Genomic DNA, 19,310 nt, shown 5'->3' with positions numbered 1-19,310 from the left:
TGGCACTAAGTGGCTGGGGAGGAAAAAAGCATCCCCAAGTGATCTGGGATTGCAGAGGAGGGAGGTACGACACAGTTCCAAACCTTACCAAGGAACTGTCAAACTATTTTCAAAAGACTGGAGACAAGAAAGCTCTTGACTAGACAGGAAGGAGAAAATGAAGACATCAAAATATATAAATACAAAGAGGGAAAAAAATCAGAGCCTTTGGTGGCAAGTGTTCGCTGCATTTACATTCCTGTGGCAAGACAAAACAGCGACTGGCAAAGTCAATAGCGGAGAAGAGGACAGCGACGCTTAGCAAAGAGGAAAGAAAACAGCAAGGGTTGACACTAATCATCAGATAGGAACAAAAAGGGTATTACCTGCTTGATTTTTTGAGCTCCCCACAGCTAGGAAAAAAGAAAAGAGAATATTACACATAAAAACCAAGCAGTGAAACCCCAAATATTCATCTTTGAGCTGTTGTAGTGAGTGAATGACTGCGTTTAAACAGGCCCGTTTTCAGCATCCTTCCTGGATGCACTTAAAGATCCTTGAGACACATTGAGCTCCTCTTTATGTGCGTGGCCAGTCCAGCCAGCCAGGCAGAGACCGCGTTCTTTTTACATTGAGTGATAAAGAGGAACAGACAGACTTTGTGCTCTGCTCTGAGCTTTACAAACCGGGAATCATCTCGGTAACAGCCGCACGGAGATCTCAAGGTAAATTTAGCACAGCCTCTCCTTGGACGAGCTTCCTGCGGAAACCAAAGCTTGCTGGGGAACAAAGGTGGAGCAAGGAAGCCCTGCAGGGAAAGGCGACGAGCGTCTCTTCACATCAAACCTGGATTCAGAGTAAAGCACCAGGAGTTCTCATGCTTCACAAGGGAAACGCACCGCAAAGCGCTCGTCAAGAGGAAAAATCTCAGCTAAAACTCTCACGAGCGCCTACTGTGATTTACTGAGTGTCAAACGGCAGCATCAAAACACCCCAGATCTGGCTCAGGCAGTGAAGATCTATGAGCACTGAGGAAACAACATCCCATGTGAGGTGCAGGTAGAACTAATGAGGAGGCGCACAACATCAAGAGATGCTTTGGCATAGATGTAAACCCATAGTTTGCCCCCGCCTAATAAAGCCAGAGGGTTCTCCTCCATGAATTATACCTGAATGCAAATTATAAGCTCTAAAATAAGTATAAAAATCCTGATTTTGATGTATGAGATTCCAGAGACGGACGAAACCCCAGGACTCCTGTAAAATACCACACTAAATCATTGCTTTTACTATGAAAAACCTTTCCGTTCAGCTCAAGGCTGGCTTCAACATCAGCACCGGCTTGTGTTCCACCTCTGTCTGACAGCCTCCAGCACCGTCTATTTTTGTTCCTCACACAGGTACTTGGAGCTCTTCAAGCCACCCTTTAACCTGCATGTAAGGGAAAATAAGTACAGAATCCACCCGAGCCAGGAGACTGGCTGTTTGCTGGCAAGGCACGATTGCCAATCTCTAAACCACCCTCGTGGCTCTTTTACATCTTTCCAATTTGTCAACATCCTCTCGCATCGAGAACGCCAGAAACCAGACAAATGATTCCAACAACAGTTGTAGCCGTGCCAAAGCAAGGGTAGGGTAACCTGGGAGTTCTGCTCTTGCTGCTGATAAGGGCAAAGACAGCGACAGCTCTTTTTGCTTGGAGAGCTCAGGATTACCCACCAGAATCCCTATACCAGCGCCATGCTCATATTCTGCAACACAGGCATCACCTTTAAGATGTTATCATTAGAATCCCAGAGTGGTTTGTGTTGGAAGGGACCTTAAAGCTCCTCCAGCTCCAACCCCTGCCACGGGCAGGGACCCCTTCCACTGGAGCAGCTTGCTCCAAGCCCCTGTGTCCAACCTGGCCTTGAACACTGCCAGGGATGGGGCAGCCACAGCTTCTCTGGGCACCCTGTGCCAGCGCCTCAGCACCCTCCCAGGGAAGAGCTTCTGCCTAAGAGCTCAGCTCAGTCTCCCCTCGGGCAGGTTCAAGCCATTCCCCTTGGCCTGGCCCTACAGGCCCTTGTCCCAAGCCCCTCTCCAGCTTTCCTGCAGCCCCTTTAGGCACTGGAGCTGCTCTCAGGTCTCCCCATAGCTGCTCCATCCCGTCCACCCCCAGGCTGTGTTTGTGCTGGGGACTGCCCCAGCCTATGGGCAGGACCTTGCGCTTGCCCCTGTTGAACTCCATGAGGTTCACACGATCCCACTTCTCCAGCCTGTCCATGTCCCTCTGGATCCCATCCCTCCCCTCCAGCAAGTCAACTGCACCACACAGCTCAATGTCAACAGCAAACTTGCTGAGGGTATTATCATTATGATATAATTTAAGCCCTTTTCTGCCTTTCTCACCCAAGGTTTAGCACCTTCCCCAAATATAAACCCATTAAAATACTGTTGGAATAAGGCAACTGCTCTACTATAAATGGCATTGATTCACCCCCTGATAACAGCAACCCCAGTATTCCACTCACAAATCCAGCTCTCACCGCAGAATTGAAGCTCTGTGATGAACTCCACCACGTACAGTTACTGGAGTATCTAAATGTCACAGGCTTGATGCGCATATCCACAGGGCTCTTCCCTAAGGACAACTTCCTTTTGAAAGAAAACCATTATTCTCCATTCTACAGTTAAAAACCAGGGATTGAGGGACACAAAGATACAACTTTTGTGGCTGGCAAAGACGGGTCTACCCTCACCAATCCTGAAATCCAAAGGGTCGGAGGCTCCTGCCCAGATACCTACAAGGGGTTTTCTGCATCCAACTGCCCATCAGCTCAAGAACTTCCACGGGGTGACAATGGAAGTCAATGGGGTGACATGGAGCTGCAGGTGACTACCCAAAGCAACCATGTGGCTGTCCAGGTCTCGCCTATCTTGGATGTGAAAGGAAAACACGGGCTTTTCCTCTCCAACTACAAGGACCAAGCATAGCAAATAGGAAGAGGGCTGGTTTCCGAGCCAGCGCTATGGCTTTTTTGGTCAAATTCTCTCATTTCATTAATTGAGCCCAATATTTATGCATTTCCCTGCTGCAGTGCAAATATTGTGAGAACATGGGATTTCATTACTTCTCAGAAAGAGACTTTGCAAGATGCACCTGATGAGTCACCTAACGCTCCTGCCAGCTCATTTTCACTTCTTTATCCTCTAATTCCTTTTCTGTCTGCAGCATCCCCCCGGAGCTCCAGTGCTCTGGAGAGGCTTTGCCAGCTGGGGGGGGCTCGGTTCTGAAAGCAAAGCTCTGCTTTTGCTGGGGATTTCATTCACGCTCTCTCCGGCAACCTTGGAGCAGCAGCCAGATTCTGATCCCATTTACACACACGTGAATGCAAAGCATCAACTGGAGCGCATGGAACGACTCCAGATTCGTGCCTGATTTATGGTAGATTTAGGTCTGTGATGTCTAAATATAGTGAGCCTGTACTGGGTGGGTCTCCTGTAACAGATCATCTTCCTCTGCATCAGCTTTGCTGGATAATACACATCCCAGGCAGTGCTCAAGGCCAGGTTGGACGGAGCTTGGAGCAAGCTGCTCTAGTGGAAGGTGTCCCTGCCCATGGCAGGGGTTGGAGCTGGATGAGCTTTCAGGTCCCTTCAACCCAAACCACTCTGTAGTTCTATGATTACTGGCTCACAGCTACACAGGGGTTTTGCCACCATTCATATTTGTGTGCAAGAAATATGGGTTTACACCAGTGAATCCCAGAGGACAAGAGTACAGGAGCATTGGGGCACTGTTAACACATTCCACCATCCCCCCAGCAGCATTAGCAAGCAGTAATCATAGAATCATAGAATAGTTAGGGTTGGAAAGGACCTCAAGATCATCCAGTTCCAACCCCCCTGCCACGGACAGGGACAACGGACAAGTTTCTCCAGCCTGTAGCCATTGCAACCTTTCACTGGGACACAATGGGTCCTGCTTCATGGAGATGTCATCACTGAATGGTTTGTGTTGGAAGGGACCTTAAAGCTCCTCCAGTCCCAACCCCTGCCACGGGCAGGGACCCCTTCCACTGGAGCAGCTTGCTCCAAGCCCCTGTGTCCAACCTGGCCTTGAGCACTGCCAGGGATGGGGCAGCCACAGCTTCTCTGGGCACCCTGTGCCAGCGCCTCAGCACCCTCGCAGTAAATATCATAAATCCTAGAATCCCAGTGGACTTGACCTCAAGGATCACCTCTTCCAACCCTTCCAGGCAAACCATGACCTAGGCTAGATGGCCCAGCACCTGTCCAGACCATTCTTAACAGTGTCCAGTGTTGGGGAATTCACAGTTTCCCTAGGAGATTATTCCAATGGCTGTTTGTTCCCATTGGTCATGGAGGAATCAGCTCCTGGACCGTTTGCAAGTGCTCCTAGCACCATCATTTCAGAAAGCTGCACGCACCAATGAGATTTCCATCCATCCTTCCCAGGATTCTGGTTTTTCCTACAATTTTTCAAGGAAAGGATATTCGCCACCTCCAGCAGAGAGCTTCAAACCCGTGGGCTTAGGAACTGAACTCAGTTATACAGAAGCATGCCATGCTTAACAAGGGTATCGAGCACCGCCACCATCTAAAGCGAACCAAAGCTGCAGCAAAGAGCTAGAGACTAGAGCAACTTTTGGGGAACAGATAGGATCTTTCCTTGACAAGACATTCATTAGCACTCCTTATTTAGCAGCAGAATTGCAGCTTAGAGATAGTTTTCCCAAAAAAGTATTTATTTAAGGAATCTACCCAGCCCCAATCCATTAGCTAACACCTGCCACCGCAAACACAGTACAAAGGGTACCAGTTAGCTTTAAAGCAATAACCTCCCTCTTGTTAAATACAGTAGATTTCTGTGTTTGTGGAATCAAAGATGGGTTTTTTTTCCCCTTTACCCAAAGTTTCACCAGGATTAGAAGTCCAGGTTAACAAATTGCTCACCCTTCTTTATAGCAGGCTCCAATGCTGCTAAAACAAGTGGCCAGGTCTGCCCTGGATGAGTGCATTGGCTGTATCCAGGGCAATTAATACGTTGCTTAAGTTGGCCTCCACTGGTTATGGTCAGGAGAGCACCAAAAGATTCACACAACCTACTTCCATGTGTTGCCAGCAACCACCTGCCTGCAGTCAATGGGGACACAAAGGCAGATTTGATGCAGGGATGCTCTAACGCACACCTCCTTCAACTGCACATTCAAAAGGATCCGAGTCCCTTGCACAATATAGTAGTAGACACTGAAATGATCTTAAATCCATGGGTGTGTGCTCTGGATAGGCCATGTCAGGAATCACTAAATCATCAAATCAGACTGGTTTAGGTTAGAAGAGACCATAAAGCTCAACCAGTTCCAACCCCTGCCACGGGCAGGGACACCTTCCACTGGAGCAGCTTGCTCCAAGCCACATCCAGCCTGGCCTTGAACACTGCCAGGAAAGAACTCTGTGGAGAAAATCCCTTCCTGATTAACCACACATCAAACATAAATTACAAGACACAGCTATTTCAAAGAGCTAATGGAGAGTATATGAGCTCTATGCATAAGAGAAAACACACCAGTTTAAGCAAAGACTAAGCGGTCTACCTGTGTCAGACTTTGCACCATCAAAACAGTTTGTAGATTTCCTCTAGTATAGACAATGCTGAAGAAGAAATAGAATCATAGAATCACAGAATAGTTAGGGTTGGAAAGGACCTCAAGATCACCCAGTTCCAACCCCCCTGCCATGGGCAGGGACACCTCACACTAAACCATCCCACACAAGGCTTCATCCAACCTGGCCTTGAACACTGCCAGGGATGGAGCACTCACAACCTCCCTGGGCAACCCATTCCAGTGCCTCACCACCCTCACAGGAAAGAATTTCCTCCTTAGATCCAATCTAAACTTCCCCTGTTTAAGTTTGAACCCGTTACCCCTTGTCCTGTCACTACAGTCCCTGATGAAGAGTCCCTCCCCAGCATCCCTATAGGCCCCCTTCAGGTACTGGAAGGCTGCTATGAGGTCTCCACGCAGCCTTCTCTTCTCCAGGCTGAACAGCCCCAGCTTCCTCAGCCTGTCTTCATACGGGAGGTGCTCCAGTCCCTGCTCATCCTCGTGGCCTCCTCTGGACTTGTTCCAGCAGTTCCATGTCCTTTTTATGCTGAGGACACCAGAACTGCACACAATGCTCCAGGTGAGGTCTCACAAGAGCAGAGCAGAGGGGCAGGATCACCTCCTTCGCCCTGCTGGTCACGCTCCTTTGGATGCAGCCCAGGATACGGTTGGTTTCTGGGCTGCGAGCGCACACTGCAGCCGGCTCATGTTCATTTTCTCATCGACCAGCACCCCCAAGTCCTTCTCCGCAGGGCCGCTCTGAATCTCTTCTCTGCCCAGTCTGTAGCTGTGCCTGGGATTGCTCCAACCCAGGTGTAGGACCTTGCACTTGTCATGGTTGAACTTCGTAAGGTTGGCATCAGCCCACCTCACAAGCGTGAGTACTTTTAGTTAATTTACTTCATCTGTCCCATCAAGCATAGACAGAGTTGCACCTCAAAATCTCCTCCTCCCCTCCCCACCCCATCAGGGAGGTTCTAAGCCTTTGAGACCCCACCTGTATCTGCAAAACCTTGCTTTTAATAAGGTAACAGCCTGGAGTTTGCACGCCATCAGAAACTGCCAGTAGTTTCACACCCCAGGAGTCACAAGGTTTATTAAAGCAGAGCTCAGATTATCTATCCCACACTGAATTCCAAATATTGGGTGTCGGGAGCAGAACGCGTGATGCAGCAAAGCTCATTCTCGAGAGCTGTTTTCATGTCTGCGGCCATTCAGAGGGAGAGCCTCCAACAGATGCACTTTCCAACATCCCCAACTGTTTAAATGATACAAAACCAGAGGAAAACAGGAAGGAAAAAGCAGCCCTTACTCCAAAGGTGTAACTTACTGTGCTTGGAGAGTACACTGAGGAACACTTCAGAGCAGAAGCAGGGATCTGGCATCATAGAATCATAGAACAGCCTGGGCTGGAAAGGCCCTTAAGATCATCCAGTTCCAACCCCCATCACATCAAGTGACAGTGATGACTCTGAGTGAGTTTTAACTTCACTCTAGCTCCCTTAGGCACATCTTTGTCTCTGCTGGTGACGCCCCTGTTGATGTTCCACAGCACCCTGTTGGCTTTCACTGCCGCAGCCGCACACTGTTCACTCCTATACTCCTATTGAGCTTGTCTCCCCCAGGACTCTCTCCACAGTGCTGCTCCCAGCCTGGCAGATCCCAGCCTGTGCTGCACTCCGGGATTGTGTTTTCCCAGGTTCAAGACCTGACACTTGTCCTTGCCTCAAACTGGATTTGGGTCAAGATGTAAAAACATCCCAAAGCATCAAGCACCCAGAGCTCGTACTGCTTTCAGCATGGATTGCAAAGGTACAGTTTCTTCAGATTCCAACAGGAATTTGATGAAAGTTGAAGATTTTATGTTAGAACATTTAGGAATCCCAGACTTAAGCATCACAACTCTTCCAAACGGATCTGCAAATCCAGCTGAAAACATCTAGCCCTTCCTCGGGGCCACCAGCTTGAAGCAGAAGCACTCAGCAGCAGCTCCGCCACATCCCATCAGCAGGGTTAGCTCATATCCACCTCCATTATAGGGTTAAACACACTGGAAAACTCACATGATCCCTTTTCCCAGTAGTACCATGGAACATTTCCCACTGAAACTGCTCCTTGCAGCCCTTTTGGCAAGAAAGAAGAGTCTGCATCAAAAGCAGCTAGAGGAGAACACGCATCCATGGCCTTGCCACTGAAACAGGAGGTCCATCCCAGACAAGAAGTGCTTTTCATCGATATTCTGTCACTGTTATTTCACTACACTTCTCGGATCCTTTACCGTCATTTAAACTGTTATGGATGAAGATCCACCCCAGAACCTCTCAGCAGCTCACAAGAAAACAAAGAAGTATTCTTAGTATTTCACTTGCCAAAGCCAAGGTGCAGCCCAACAGAGCTACAATGTGTTCTGCTTCTCCCTCCATCAGGAGTGTGATTACTCCTGCTTTGTCTGGCTTTCTCCCACTTCTCTCCAGCTTCAGTCCCCAGATCTACTTCCCAAAAGGTGATACTTAACATAAAGACAAATGCACACCCCAAGTTCCAACCGAAGCATTTGGTTAGGGCTGAATGCTTTTAGCAAGGTTTAGAGATCTACAGTGGTGCAATCCCCAAATCCTTCCGTTCCACATTTAACGTCACCTGATGTGCTTGATCCCACCTGCTAATATATATGGAATCTGATGGTGGTGGCTTGGAGCAAGCTGCTCTAGTGGAAGTGGCCCTGCCTGTGGCAGGGGGTTCAAACTGGATGAGTTTTAAGGTCCCTTCGAACCCAAGCCATTCTCTGGTTCATTCTATGGAGTCTGGCTCTACTAATAAGCATGGACAACAAGGTCACATAAACCATTGTCTGCCCTTGCTCCTCAGTAAGTAACTTCAACACCATCTTTATGTTAAAAAGGTTTCAGCTCTAAGGTGATAAAGCTCAAATGCTCCAACACATGGGATAAACCACAAAGGGTCTCTACACATTTTCTGCCCTGCACCTAGCACAAGACAGCACAAGAGGCACCAGAAGCCACTGCTTTTCTTGGACGCCAATGGAAAACGCATTCCTGGTCCTAAGCATTGTTGAGTCAGAGCACCACGAGCTGCTGCCCATCTGCAGGACCATAAAACCTTCAAACAAATCCACATTGAAGAGCATCAGCTGAGATACCCTCACAGCAGCAGGGTGAGACAAGTGCCTCGGTGTTGGGAATTGCACTGTAAAGCACAAGCCACTCCAGTGCAATGCACAGATTTGCACAGCTACAAACCCAAGTGTAGGTGGAACCAGCAGCAAGTCCCGACTGATAAAAAAAGACTGCACTTAAATAACACTTTGCAGCTTTGCAGCACTCAATAAACATTAACTAATTAATCCTCACAGCACTCTACTTGGAAGACTTAAGCAGAATAAGAAGCACTCGCTGAAAAGCATCACTTGCACCAAGAGTGGAGAACTTAGATGCCATCACATTGTTCAAAAGCACCTTAGGAAACCAGGCTCGCTGATCCAACCAGGTTGCTCAGGATCAGCTTTGTTGCAGCTTATTTTAACCATGCAGATTTTGTAAATCTTATCTGATTTGTAATCTAGACGGGATTTAGATAAACTCTTAATCCTCAACTGATGGGATGAAGCAAAGCCAGTTTGTAACTGAGTAAGAGCATCAACAGTACCATCTAACCTGGCTCCTTTAAGGTGTGTTAACCTTCTATCTAAGCTCCCTGGGTGCCTTTTGTCCTCTGACAGTCTAGAAATGACACCTAAAGAATTCAACTCATCTTAGATCATCTCAGCAGCACAGAGAACATACAGATAGCTGCAGAGAGAAGGTCCAAGCCCAGCCCTTGGAGCAGCTACTTTCTTGCCAAGGAAAGGAAGCAGCAGGACAACCGATATATCTACGTTTTATCGCATCCTGCAAGAGACCAGAGGGGGGGGGAAATTACAGTTTACTGCAAATGGACCTCTTCGCTCTTCATCAACACTGTTAAGAAAAGCTATTATTCTCCAAAAGGGATGCTGTTTAGACTCTGATAGATTCATTGTTCTCTGCTGTGTCTGGGACAGCATGAGCGGCTCTTCCCGCTGCTAACATGATTGAAGGAAGAACACAGTAATAAATATATGCCCATTAAGCTGGTGAGCCTCTTTTCACTTCACTGATACTAATGGGGAAGAAATGAAACAGTTTCAAAACAGCAAGTTGCCAAAACTGCATTTGGAAAGGCTGAAGAGTGAGAAGTCACAAGTGACACACCGCGGTTCATGCTCCGCCAACGCTCGCAGGAAGGGGCTGGCTGGAGAATAGCAAATGTCTGTCTCCAAGGGACAATTTCAAGAAGCTGCATTTCTCCTCTCACTATGGATCATTCCGTTTGGCTTTACTTGGAATTTAGGGGGGGTTTCCCCTTCTCAAAGCACCCCCTTATGCTGAAGGGGTGAAGCTTTCAGGGTGGAGTTCCTAAGGGCACAAAGTCAGGTAAAAGAGCTGACTTGCTCCTATCTTGTTTCCTAATAAATACATATTCATCTGTACACATCATATATGCATCTTCCCATGCATCTATAAGTAGACATACAGCTAAATGAACAGCCAGATTTCCAAGGGTACATCTAGGGACCTGTGTGCGGCCAGATGACCTCCTCAGGTCCCCTCCTGCCTGAATTACCTTTGGTCCTACAGTAGACAAAGGTGGATGGATCAAAGATCTAAATACCTGGTGTCTCAGAGCTTAAAAACCACAGATTAAGATGTTTAGCCTTAGTTTTACAAACCCTGGATTAATTTCCTACCTCCATCACTGACTTACCTCCTGTTCAGCAGCTCAAGCTGGGGCACGTTCATGGCCCCAGCATCCCCATCCTCAGCGCACGCTCCATCCCCCACGTTGTACAGACAACATAGAGCAGATAGCTTGGAATCCAGGGAGCTGCTTGAGTCAAAACTGAAGCATTTTGGGAGCGGGGGGAAGGGAGGCTCAGTTTTTATTAAGAGCAGCTCTCTGAACCAGCTGTGCCAGTGCAAGCCAGCAAGAAGGTGGGAACACATGGCCGGGAGGAGAGGAGACAGAGACATGGCAGTGCTGCCTCAGATCAGCTCACGCTGCCATGGCATCACACTTTCCCTTGCAATATTCTGGGCACAGAACAAATTTGTACCAGTTCATATATAAAGTTCAGGGAATGATGAATTTAATAGGTACCACCTCCCTTGTGGGTGCACAGTGAAGGGCAGAGTCACCTCTGTAGGGGCTTACGTACAAGGGTTGTATTTAGTTGTTTAACCGAGGTTTTAAACCTCTTCTTGGCCCCATGCTCATAAAAAACCTTGCACAGAAAAAGCATCACTCACTCTCCAGAGTCCTTGTTCAGACACTTCTGCTATTCTGTGGCTCTTTACCTCTCTCTGCTGGCAGGACCATAGGGAGAAGCTGGGGTGCCAGCCGGAGATGAGGACCGAGGGACAGAGGGGAGGGAGAAGAGGATAATAAACCTTCATCACTTTATTCCTTAGACTGTATTCCACTTCTGCTTTAGACACTAGGGTTTTAGAACAGACTGATATGAACCTAGAAATGGGGCAAATCAAGGAGCAGATCCTAACTTGCTCATCAGCCTGATATTGCTCCAAATATTGAACCAAATATCAGCCCAGGCAACTGCTGTTCAATATTTGGAGCGGTATTAGGCAGTGATATTAAGCTGATAGCTCAGTAGCTATTTGTACCCCAATCTCCAAGGCTAAAATGATTCAAGGCATGTTTTGCTGGGCATGCCAGCAGTGTAGTTCAAGTATGGAATTACTGCAGGGAATTCTAGCAAAGGGAATAGAAGTAGAAGGTATTTAGGAGGGAAGAGCAGCCTGAAGTTCATAATGGAACAACGCCAGCACTATTACCTTACTGCAGTCCTTCCAAGGCAGATCTTTAGTGCCTGAACACTGCTGTCCACATGTTCCCCAGCCTTTAAAAGGGCTTTTCTGCAGCACTGAGCACAAAAATCACCCAGCAGAAAGCAGCTGTGCCATAAAGCAGGATTGCTTTCAATCTCCCTGTAGCTGATAGCCGCCGAGTGCTGCTTCTCATAACTTTTACCACTGCTGACATGCCAGCATCAATCTGTTCCTCCAATCTGTGCTGGTCTGTTGGACAGGTTGGGAAAGGGACTCACACACACAGAGGACACAGATGCAAGCCTCCAAATTAGCGAAAGGAGCCTGAGGATAAAGGACAAAAGCCACATCATTATGCCCTGCAGTTGGTGCAGCCTTTTAGTTTGAGGCTAAACCTCAGCACTGACACTCCTGAGCTAAGGAAAACGTCTGCGTTTAACAAGCTGGTTCTTCCTCCTTTATCAGGCTGATATTTTAAAGCCCTTGTTTTTATAGGAGAAACTATTCCCTCAAATGAAACCTTTTTACTCCAGCAGAGATTCCCTCCAGGAGGCAGTTGGGGGAATTGCCTGCCCTGTTTAGAATTGGATATGTTACAGTCTATACCTTCTGCTGCAAATTGGCTCCCAGTGCACTTGTGTGTGTCATTTTCACCTACCCACTCGCAGCTCGCACCAGCCACCGGAGCTTCGTGTAAAGGGATGGATTCTGCCAATCCTGGGAGCCACCGGTGGAAACCACCATTAGAACCAGGTTGGAGCAGAGGTGGGCATGTTGGCACATCCCTCCCTTGCCACAGAGTGACCTGTAAGGAATGTGAGCTGAAAAGGTTGCTTAAATGTAACCAGAGACCACTTAAATGGGGAGCGCAAAGTGTGAAGTATCCCAGAGTGGTTTGGGTTGGAAGGGACCTTAAAGCTCATCCACTGCCAACCCCTTGCCCCTAGCAGAAGAGCTTCTGCCTAAGAGCTCATCTCAGTCTCCCCTCGGGCAGGTTCAAGCCATTCCCCTTGGCCTGTCCCTACAGGCCCTTGTCCAAAGCCCCTCTCCAGCTTTAGGTAGGCACCCTTTAGGTGTTATGGAGATGAAGGTATCCTTATGGGAAGGCAATAATACAATAGGAGCTACAGAGGTGCAAAACACAAGATATAAATCATAAAATCCCAGAACACCAGGTTGGAAGGGACCTCAAGGATCATCTCGTTCAGCGTTTCCAGGCAAAGCATGACCTAGACTAGATGGCCCAGCACCATGTGCAGCCCAGTCCTAACAGTGTCCAGCACTGAGGGACTCATCACTTCCCTGGGGAGATTATTCCAATGGTTGTTCTCATTGGGAAATATTTTCCTCTTGTTGTCCAGTGGGAATCTCCCAGCAGTGATGTGCCCATCTCCCCTTGTCTTTTCCATGGGATTCCTTGTAAAGAAAGAGTCTCTATATTCTTTGTAGCCACTCTTTAAACACCAAAACATAAATGACAACTGAACCAGTTTCTCCCATCAATCTGAATCCTACACATCTCCTTTTCTTCCCTCCCCTTCTAAGGATCCTGTTATTTTCTAGCTCTGGGATCAGGAGAGGAAGGGGGATACACCCCACCAGATGACACAGTGGCACTTCAGATGCTCTTACCATCTGCAGGGGGGGCCAAATGAAGGACATCAATGGATGCAGTCACAAACAGAACCAAAGAGTAGAAGTTTAGTGAACTCACCCATTCTCTTGAAGCCTTCCCAGCAACATTTTGTACTCCTAAACCATTAAAAGAAACCACGGTTTCTTCCATCCAACATTTCCATGGAATTCAATCCCCTAACACAGAGGCACAACCACCCAAAAGAAGTGATGAATGCTCCATCCCTGGCAGTGCTCAAGGCCAGGTCGGACTGGGCTTGGAGCAACCTTGCTCTAGTGGAAGAGCAGGAGAAGTTGGAACCGGATGAGCTTTAAGGTCCCTTCCAACCCAAACCATTCTGTGATTCTATGAGTCTAAAACACTCCATGAGGAGACCAAACCTCCCCAAGGCCTTCAAGGAGTTTGCTCTGCAATCACATTCTCTAATCCTGCCCAATTATCTAACCCAAGCGACCAGGAGAACAGAAATACACCCCAACTGGTGGCATTACCAAGAATATATTCTTATTTAGAGGAAAAGAATATGAGATCCTAAGAGCCTGTCAGAGAGGAGCCCTAATTGCACTGTGGGGTATTGCTGCTCCACAGAATGTTTTTGGTTGGTGGGGTTTTAACGAGGGGAATGTGAAACGCTCAACTTCAGAGCTAATAAAAACCAAGCTGGGCTCTTATATATTCAAGGGAAGAGGTGGGTAAATAAGCTAAGGGGAAGAAGTGGAGACTGGAGCATGTTTGCTTGCTCTAATATGATAAATACTCATCAAGCAGCTATTTGTCCTCTGGTTTTCTGACTACGTAATACACTCATGATAAACCCCATGGTTTTAAAGCATCTTTCTAATGTAGAAACAAACCCTATTGTTGCCCTCAACCAAAAGCTATCAGCAGTCTAGCAGCTATTGACAGGCAAGAGATCAATTCTTCCTTTTTGCTAATGATGCCTAAGAAATAGGGTTTTACCACCTTGAGTTAATGGACGTTTTCCTGAGCAGTGAAATCACTCCAGTTCAAGAGCCACTGGATGAGTGTGAGAGACCTGGAAGAGACGTAGGTGTTGGCAGCATTGGTGTCCATGAATCATCTCATAGAGAGTGAAATAGAGCAAAGCAGTGTCTATTCTGGAAACTGGCTTAGACATGGTCATAGGCAACTGGAGCAAAGCGCAATTATGGGCTCTTCAGAGTGGTTTTTCTCGAGATGATGATGGCTCTTCTGTTTTTACTCCTTTAGATAGTCCATAATTGTCCCATTTCAGCTCATTCTGTAAAACCTGCTTGGAAAATGCAGTAGAGAAAGACTTGCTCAACAAGAACCCTGTCAAAGAGAGAAGTGTGGAGGAGATACTTGACGTTACATAGCTTTAGGCTTTTACATTTTCCATTTTTCATGTGGCGAAGCCATTTCAGCAAGCGATAGGGATAGTGCTGAGCTGTTGTTACGCTTCCAGCTACTGCCTGCCATCCTTCAGGAGAACCATGAATTTCTGAATGGGGGGGGGGGGGGTTTGAACACTGTCAAATGTGCTGTGGCACAAAAGTGGATCAGTCAGGAGATTAGTGAAACAACTCTGTCAAAACAACTTGTCTCAAAGCTGATATCTGGGGGGAGTGTTGGGTTCTTAGGAAGCTAATGCATTAAAACTCTAACCCAAACTGTTAGTTTTAAAGGCTTCCAAGGTGCTTGTGATTTTGATTCTGAAACCTGAAAGACCATTCAGGCAACTCTCCTACGCACATGCCATACCCAGTCCATGCCTGAGGAACCCGTTACATGGGTAGCAACTGCATCTCTAAGTGGCTTTGGCAACCAAACCTGAATCTGCTTTGAAACAAAGACAATGAAGTTCAGTGCTTCTATCTTGAACATTGCAGAATCCCAGCGTGGTTTGGGTTTGAAGGGACCTTAAAGCTCATGCAGCTCCAACCTCTGCCACGGGCAGGGACCCCTTCCACTGGAGCAGCTTGCTCCAAGCCCCTGTGTCCAACCTGGCCTTGAGCACTGCCAGGGATGGGGCAGCCACAGCTTCTCTGGGCACCCTGTGCCAGCGCCTCAGCACCCTCCCAGGGAAGAGCTTCTGCCTAAGAGCTCAGCTCAGTCTCCCCTCGGGCAGGTTCAAGCCATTCCCCTTGGCCTGGCCCTACAGGCCCTTGTCCCAGGCCCCTCTCTATGGAACTGTATTTTACCCAGAAGAAACACGGATTCCACTCTGCGACAATAAAATCAGTTCTTTGGGTCATTTTAGCTTCCTATTGTGACCTAATTGATTTCAGAGCCAGCCAGATCTGCAGATCCCACTTCTCAAAGCCATTAAGTAATCCCATCACATTCTACCCAGCCTTTCTGATGAGCGAATTACCCTCTCTCAGATACAATCGTGTCCCCACATCAGCTGAGCCAAGTCACTGCTCCAGCAGACGCTTGCCCACAGCAGCCATGGGGTGATTAACTCTGTTCACAGTCAAAGAGGGGTAAAAGAAAGGAAAAGATCAGTCAAAAATGAAATTACCTCTCCTCCTCCGGTCTCCTGCCAGCATGTGGCATCTCCATCAGTGCGCCAGAGGTGTGTGTGACACTCAGTTATCAGCTCCATCAAACATCAGACGCCTCAGCCTTTTATTCCAACATCAACCCATGCACGTGAGCCACAAAGTGGGCACCTCTCCAGAGCTGCAGTGAATCCCTCCCTTGAGTTAGCACTAGAACAACTGCAAATTGCCAATGCCCTGTAGCAGAGTCCATCGGAAGGGCCATTAAAACGGTAAAAGTCAACTTGAGGACAGTAAAATAGGTGTTCTCCAAGTGTCCTTGGTTCACCAGCAGAAATTTGGGGTGGCATCTATGCAAGTGAGATGCTTCCCCTCCCCAAAACCATCAACCGGCACATTGGATGTTCTGAAAATGATTAAGGAGACACTTAGAGCTGTACGTATCTGACACATTCCTATTTAATTCAGCAGTGGCAAGCTTGCCAGCTACTCAGATCTCCCCACATTCTCTACCTTCCCCTCTGCTCCTGCAACAACTGATGCTCAGAGCGCAGGATTCAGCCCTACACTTCCCATGCAGAGGCAGCAACCACAGCCCTGCTGCCATCAGATTTACTGTTAGATCTTCTCGGAGAAGGAAAGGAGAGGATTTGGCTGATCAACACGAGAAGTACCCAACACCTGATGTCACCACAGACTTAGCATTAGACAAAACCCCATTGTCGTGCAATTCATCTGGACTTTATAGTTCTTGGGTAGAAATGGTCACTGGCAAAGCTGAAAGTTCAAGCCTATAGGGCCAGGCCAAGGGGAATGGCTTGAACCTGCCCGAGGGGAGACTGAGATGAGCTCTTAGGCAGAAGCTCTTCCCTGGGAGGGTGCTGAGGCGCTGGCACAGGGTGCCCAGAGAAGCTGTGGCTGCCCCATCCCTGGCAGTGCTCAAGGCCAGGTTGGACACAGGGGCTTGGAGCAAGCTGCTCCAGTGGAAGGGGTCCCTGCCCGTGGCAGGGGTTGGAGCTGCATGAGCTTTAAGGTCCCTTCAAACCCAAACCAGGCTGGGATTCTCTAATGTTCAAGATAGAAGCACTCAACTTCATTGTCTTTGTTTCAAAGCAGATTCAGGTTTGGTTGCCAAAGCCACTTAGAGATGCAGTTGCTACCCATGTAACAGGCTCCTCAGGCACAGACCGGGTATGTCAGATGTGTAGAAGAGTTGCCTGAATGGTCTTTTACTGCAGGCAATTCTAGCAAAGACCCCACAGCAGGGGTTGGGACTGGATGAGCCCCTTGGAAGGGCCCTTCTACACAAACCAGTCTGATTCTATTATCTCCTCTCCCCTCCTCTGCCCTCTACCTTCACTGCACACTCAGACCCCTCCTGCTTGCATAAGAAAGTTCACCTCCCGCACACGTGGTCATGACTAAGGGAAACAAGGCACAAACCGCTTGTGTTTGCTCTCTCAGTGCAGCTCTGACTGAACCCTGGCTATATCCTGGGGGTGTCTCTGTGCAAACCCAAAATATAGGTCAGAAGTCTGTGTGGTTTGCCATAGCAAATGACTTGTGTTACCTCTGCCTGAAGGCAGATGAGATCTGAGTCATTGCTGCTGCAGCATTCTCTGCTCTTCTCCTTCCCTCAACCCCAGCTCCTTTTTGCTTACCATCAGATTAGGGTTGAAAGCATTCAGTGACATCAAAAGACCAGGAGAGCAATGCCTCGTACTGCACATCACGCAGGGAGGGGATATTTCACGTTGATGCTTTGTTGAAGCCATGCCTCTTGCCCAACCCTGCACCTACCACACAAGCAGCCACTTTCTGAACTGAATGCCACTTCTAATTCATTCACCCGCTCTGCTTGTCCTTCATATGAAGAAATTATCACACCTGAACAGTGGAACAAAATAGAAGTGGTTCTTGGCGTGGGGGAAGAGCTCTCTACCATCTCCATCACTGCTTACACAGGAGGTACACCGGTCCTTTGGCACAGCTGCTTCTTTTGTCTCCTGAGGCAAGTCTGACAATCAAGTCATGCTGCTCTTTATATGACATTAAACTATATAGGACTGAAGTCTTTTGGATGTACACACACCACAAAAGAGCCCCATCGGGTCAGGTGTCTACACATGGGCAGATGAGGAGAAGAGTTTGAGGTAATGCCCACAGGAAGGTCAAGATCTTTGTTTCAAAAAGCAGCCTCTGCAGTAGTCATCTCTGCTTCCACAAGTTTCATGTGTTCATATATAGATAGATACCAGACAAAAGTCCATGGAACAGGACTGACAGGGCCCCTGGAGACGTCACCAGCCCACCCCTCTGTCCCAAAGCAGAAGCAAGTGCTACCAAAAGTGACACTTTACCCATCAGCGGGGTATCCGCAACATTCTTATCTTCCCAAGAGCAGGAACACCAGCCAGCAAAAAGTGCCACTGCTGATGGTACAATCCACAACACGAGGGCATCCAGAGGGTTATACACAACCCAAACAACATTTATTTTCATCAAGAAATGGCAATGAGAACCAACATTAGGAGATGGGGCTGATGCCTCACAGCTGCTGACACCAGAACCTACAGGACAGCAAGGTTCCCTTCAGCTGAAAGTAGCAAACTTGCGTGTCTGTAGGGAAACCCTTTGCTGTCACTGCTGCTCAGCAACATTTAGAACACGGGAACTTCAGAACCACCCAAATTCACTATAACAAATGGGCATCTGAGCTGCAGGGGACCAGAAGCAACATTGAACAAGTCAACAATCGACCAAGCAGAGCAGAGAAGGGATTTCGCCAGTAGAAACATCCAAAAAGCCCTGCAATGATGCAGGCACAGCCCAAAATGTCACCTCATCCTCCCCGCTTTACACCGCAGAGAGAAGCAGAGGTTTAACAAAGGCTTTTTCCTCTTACCTCCTTGTTGGTGACTCCCGGGGGCAAAGTCCCATGTTTGTAATCCTCCAACAACTGCACAGCTTCCTTCAGACGACTCTGCAAATGAAAGAGCAGATCTGCGATGTCCGTCCTGCACTGCATGGCTTTACCGGGGCAATGGATTTAAGTCCTAGAATTAGGTGTTCTTTAGTGGAAACCTTATGATGGGCCCTTTTAACCATATGATAGAGAAGGATGCATGGATTTGCTGGCTGGCACAGTCCTGCTGTTTCGCATCTAACTGCAGGAGTGGTATAGAGGGAGAAATAAAAGAGAAAAGAGAAAAACCTCGCCCTTGCATTGTGTCTACGGAACTCATCATAAAAACCCAAGGGTTTGCAGTGTGGTACCAGAGCTCTGATAAACCCTGGAGATGAAAGTCCTCACTTCAAGGTAGAAAACAGTGAAGATGAGCAATAGATAATTCTTCCCTGTGAGGGTGCTGAGGCGCTGGCACAGGGTGCCCAGAGAAGCTGTGGCTGCCCCATCCCTGGCAGTGCTCAAGGCCAGGTTGGACACAGGGGCTTGGAGCAAGCTGCTCCAGTGGAAGGGGTCCCTGCGCGTGGCAGGGGTTGGAACTGGAGGAGCTTTAAGGTCCCTTCCAATCCAAACCAGCCTGGGATGCTATGAAGAGCAGCTCCACCGGAGCTACCATCCAACAGCTTGCAAGGCAGTGTAACAGCACCCTTTGTAACTGCATGCTGAAGTTAATTTATCTGAAGCCCCATGGCATATTCATACACTTCAGACGGATCTCAGAGTCCCACTGACCTGTGTTACTGTTTA

The 19,310-nt window shown here is 48.1% G+C and overlaps 1 protein-coding gene across 2 annotated transcripts in view; it reads right to left on the bottom strand.

The window, feature by feature from the left end:
• SFXN5 (sideroflexin 5) overlaps positions 1 to 19,310 on the bottom strand; it is a 102,846-nt gene that overhangs the window by 62,634 nt on the left and 20,902 nt on the right. The window contains exons 3-4 of one of the 2 annotated variants that reach the window (XM_065662455.1): positions 18,504 to 18,581; positions 366 to 392 (exon numbers count right to left, since the gene is read on the bottom strand). In XM_065662455.1, coding sequence (XP_065518527.1) covers positions 366 to 392; positions 18,504 to 18,581 — 105 coding nt within the window. The remainder of the gene's footprint in view (positions 1 to 365; positions 393 to 18,503; positions 18,582 to 19,310) is intronic. The other variant, XM_065662463.1, reaches the window with a different exon arrangement.

Source organism: Lathamus discolor, chromosome 1 (genome assembly GCF_037157495.1).
Source record: "Lathamus discolor isolate bLatDis1 chromosome 1, bLatDis1.hap1, whole genome shotgun sequence".
In the NCBI taxonomy this organism is placed as follows: domain Eukaryota; kingdom Metazoa; phylum Chordata; class Aves; order Psittaciformes; family Psittacidae; genus Lathamus; species Lathamus discolor.
Note: the sequence above shows the minus strand (reverse complement) of the source record. Positions and strands in the feature narration are given on the sequence as shown.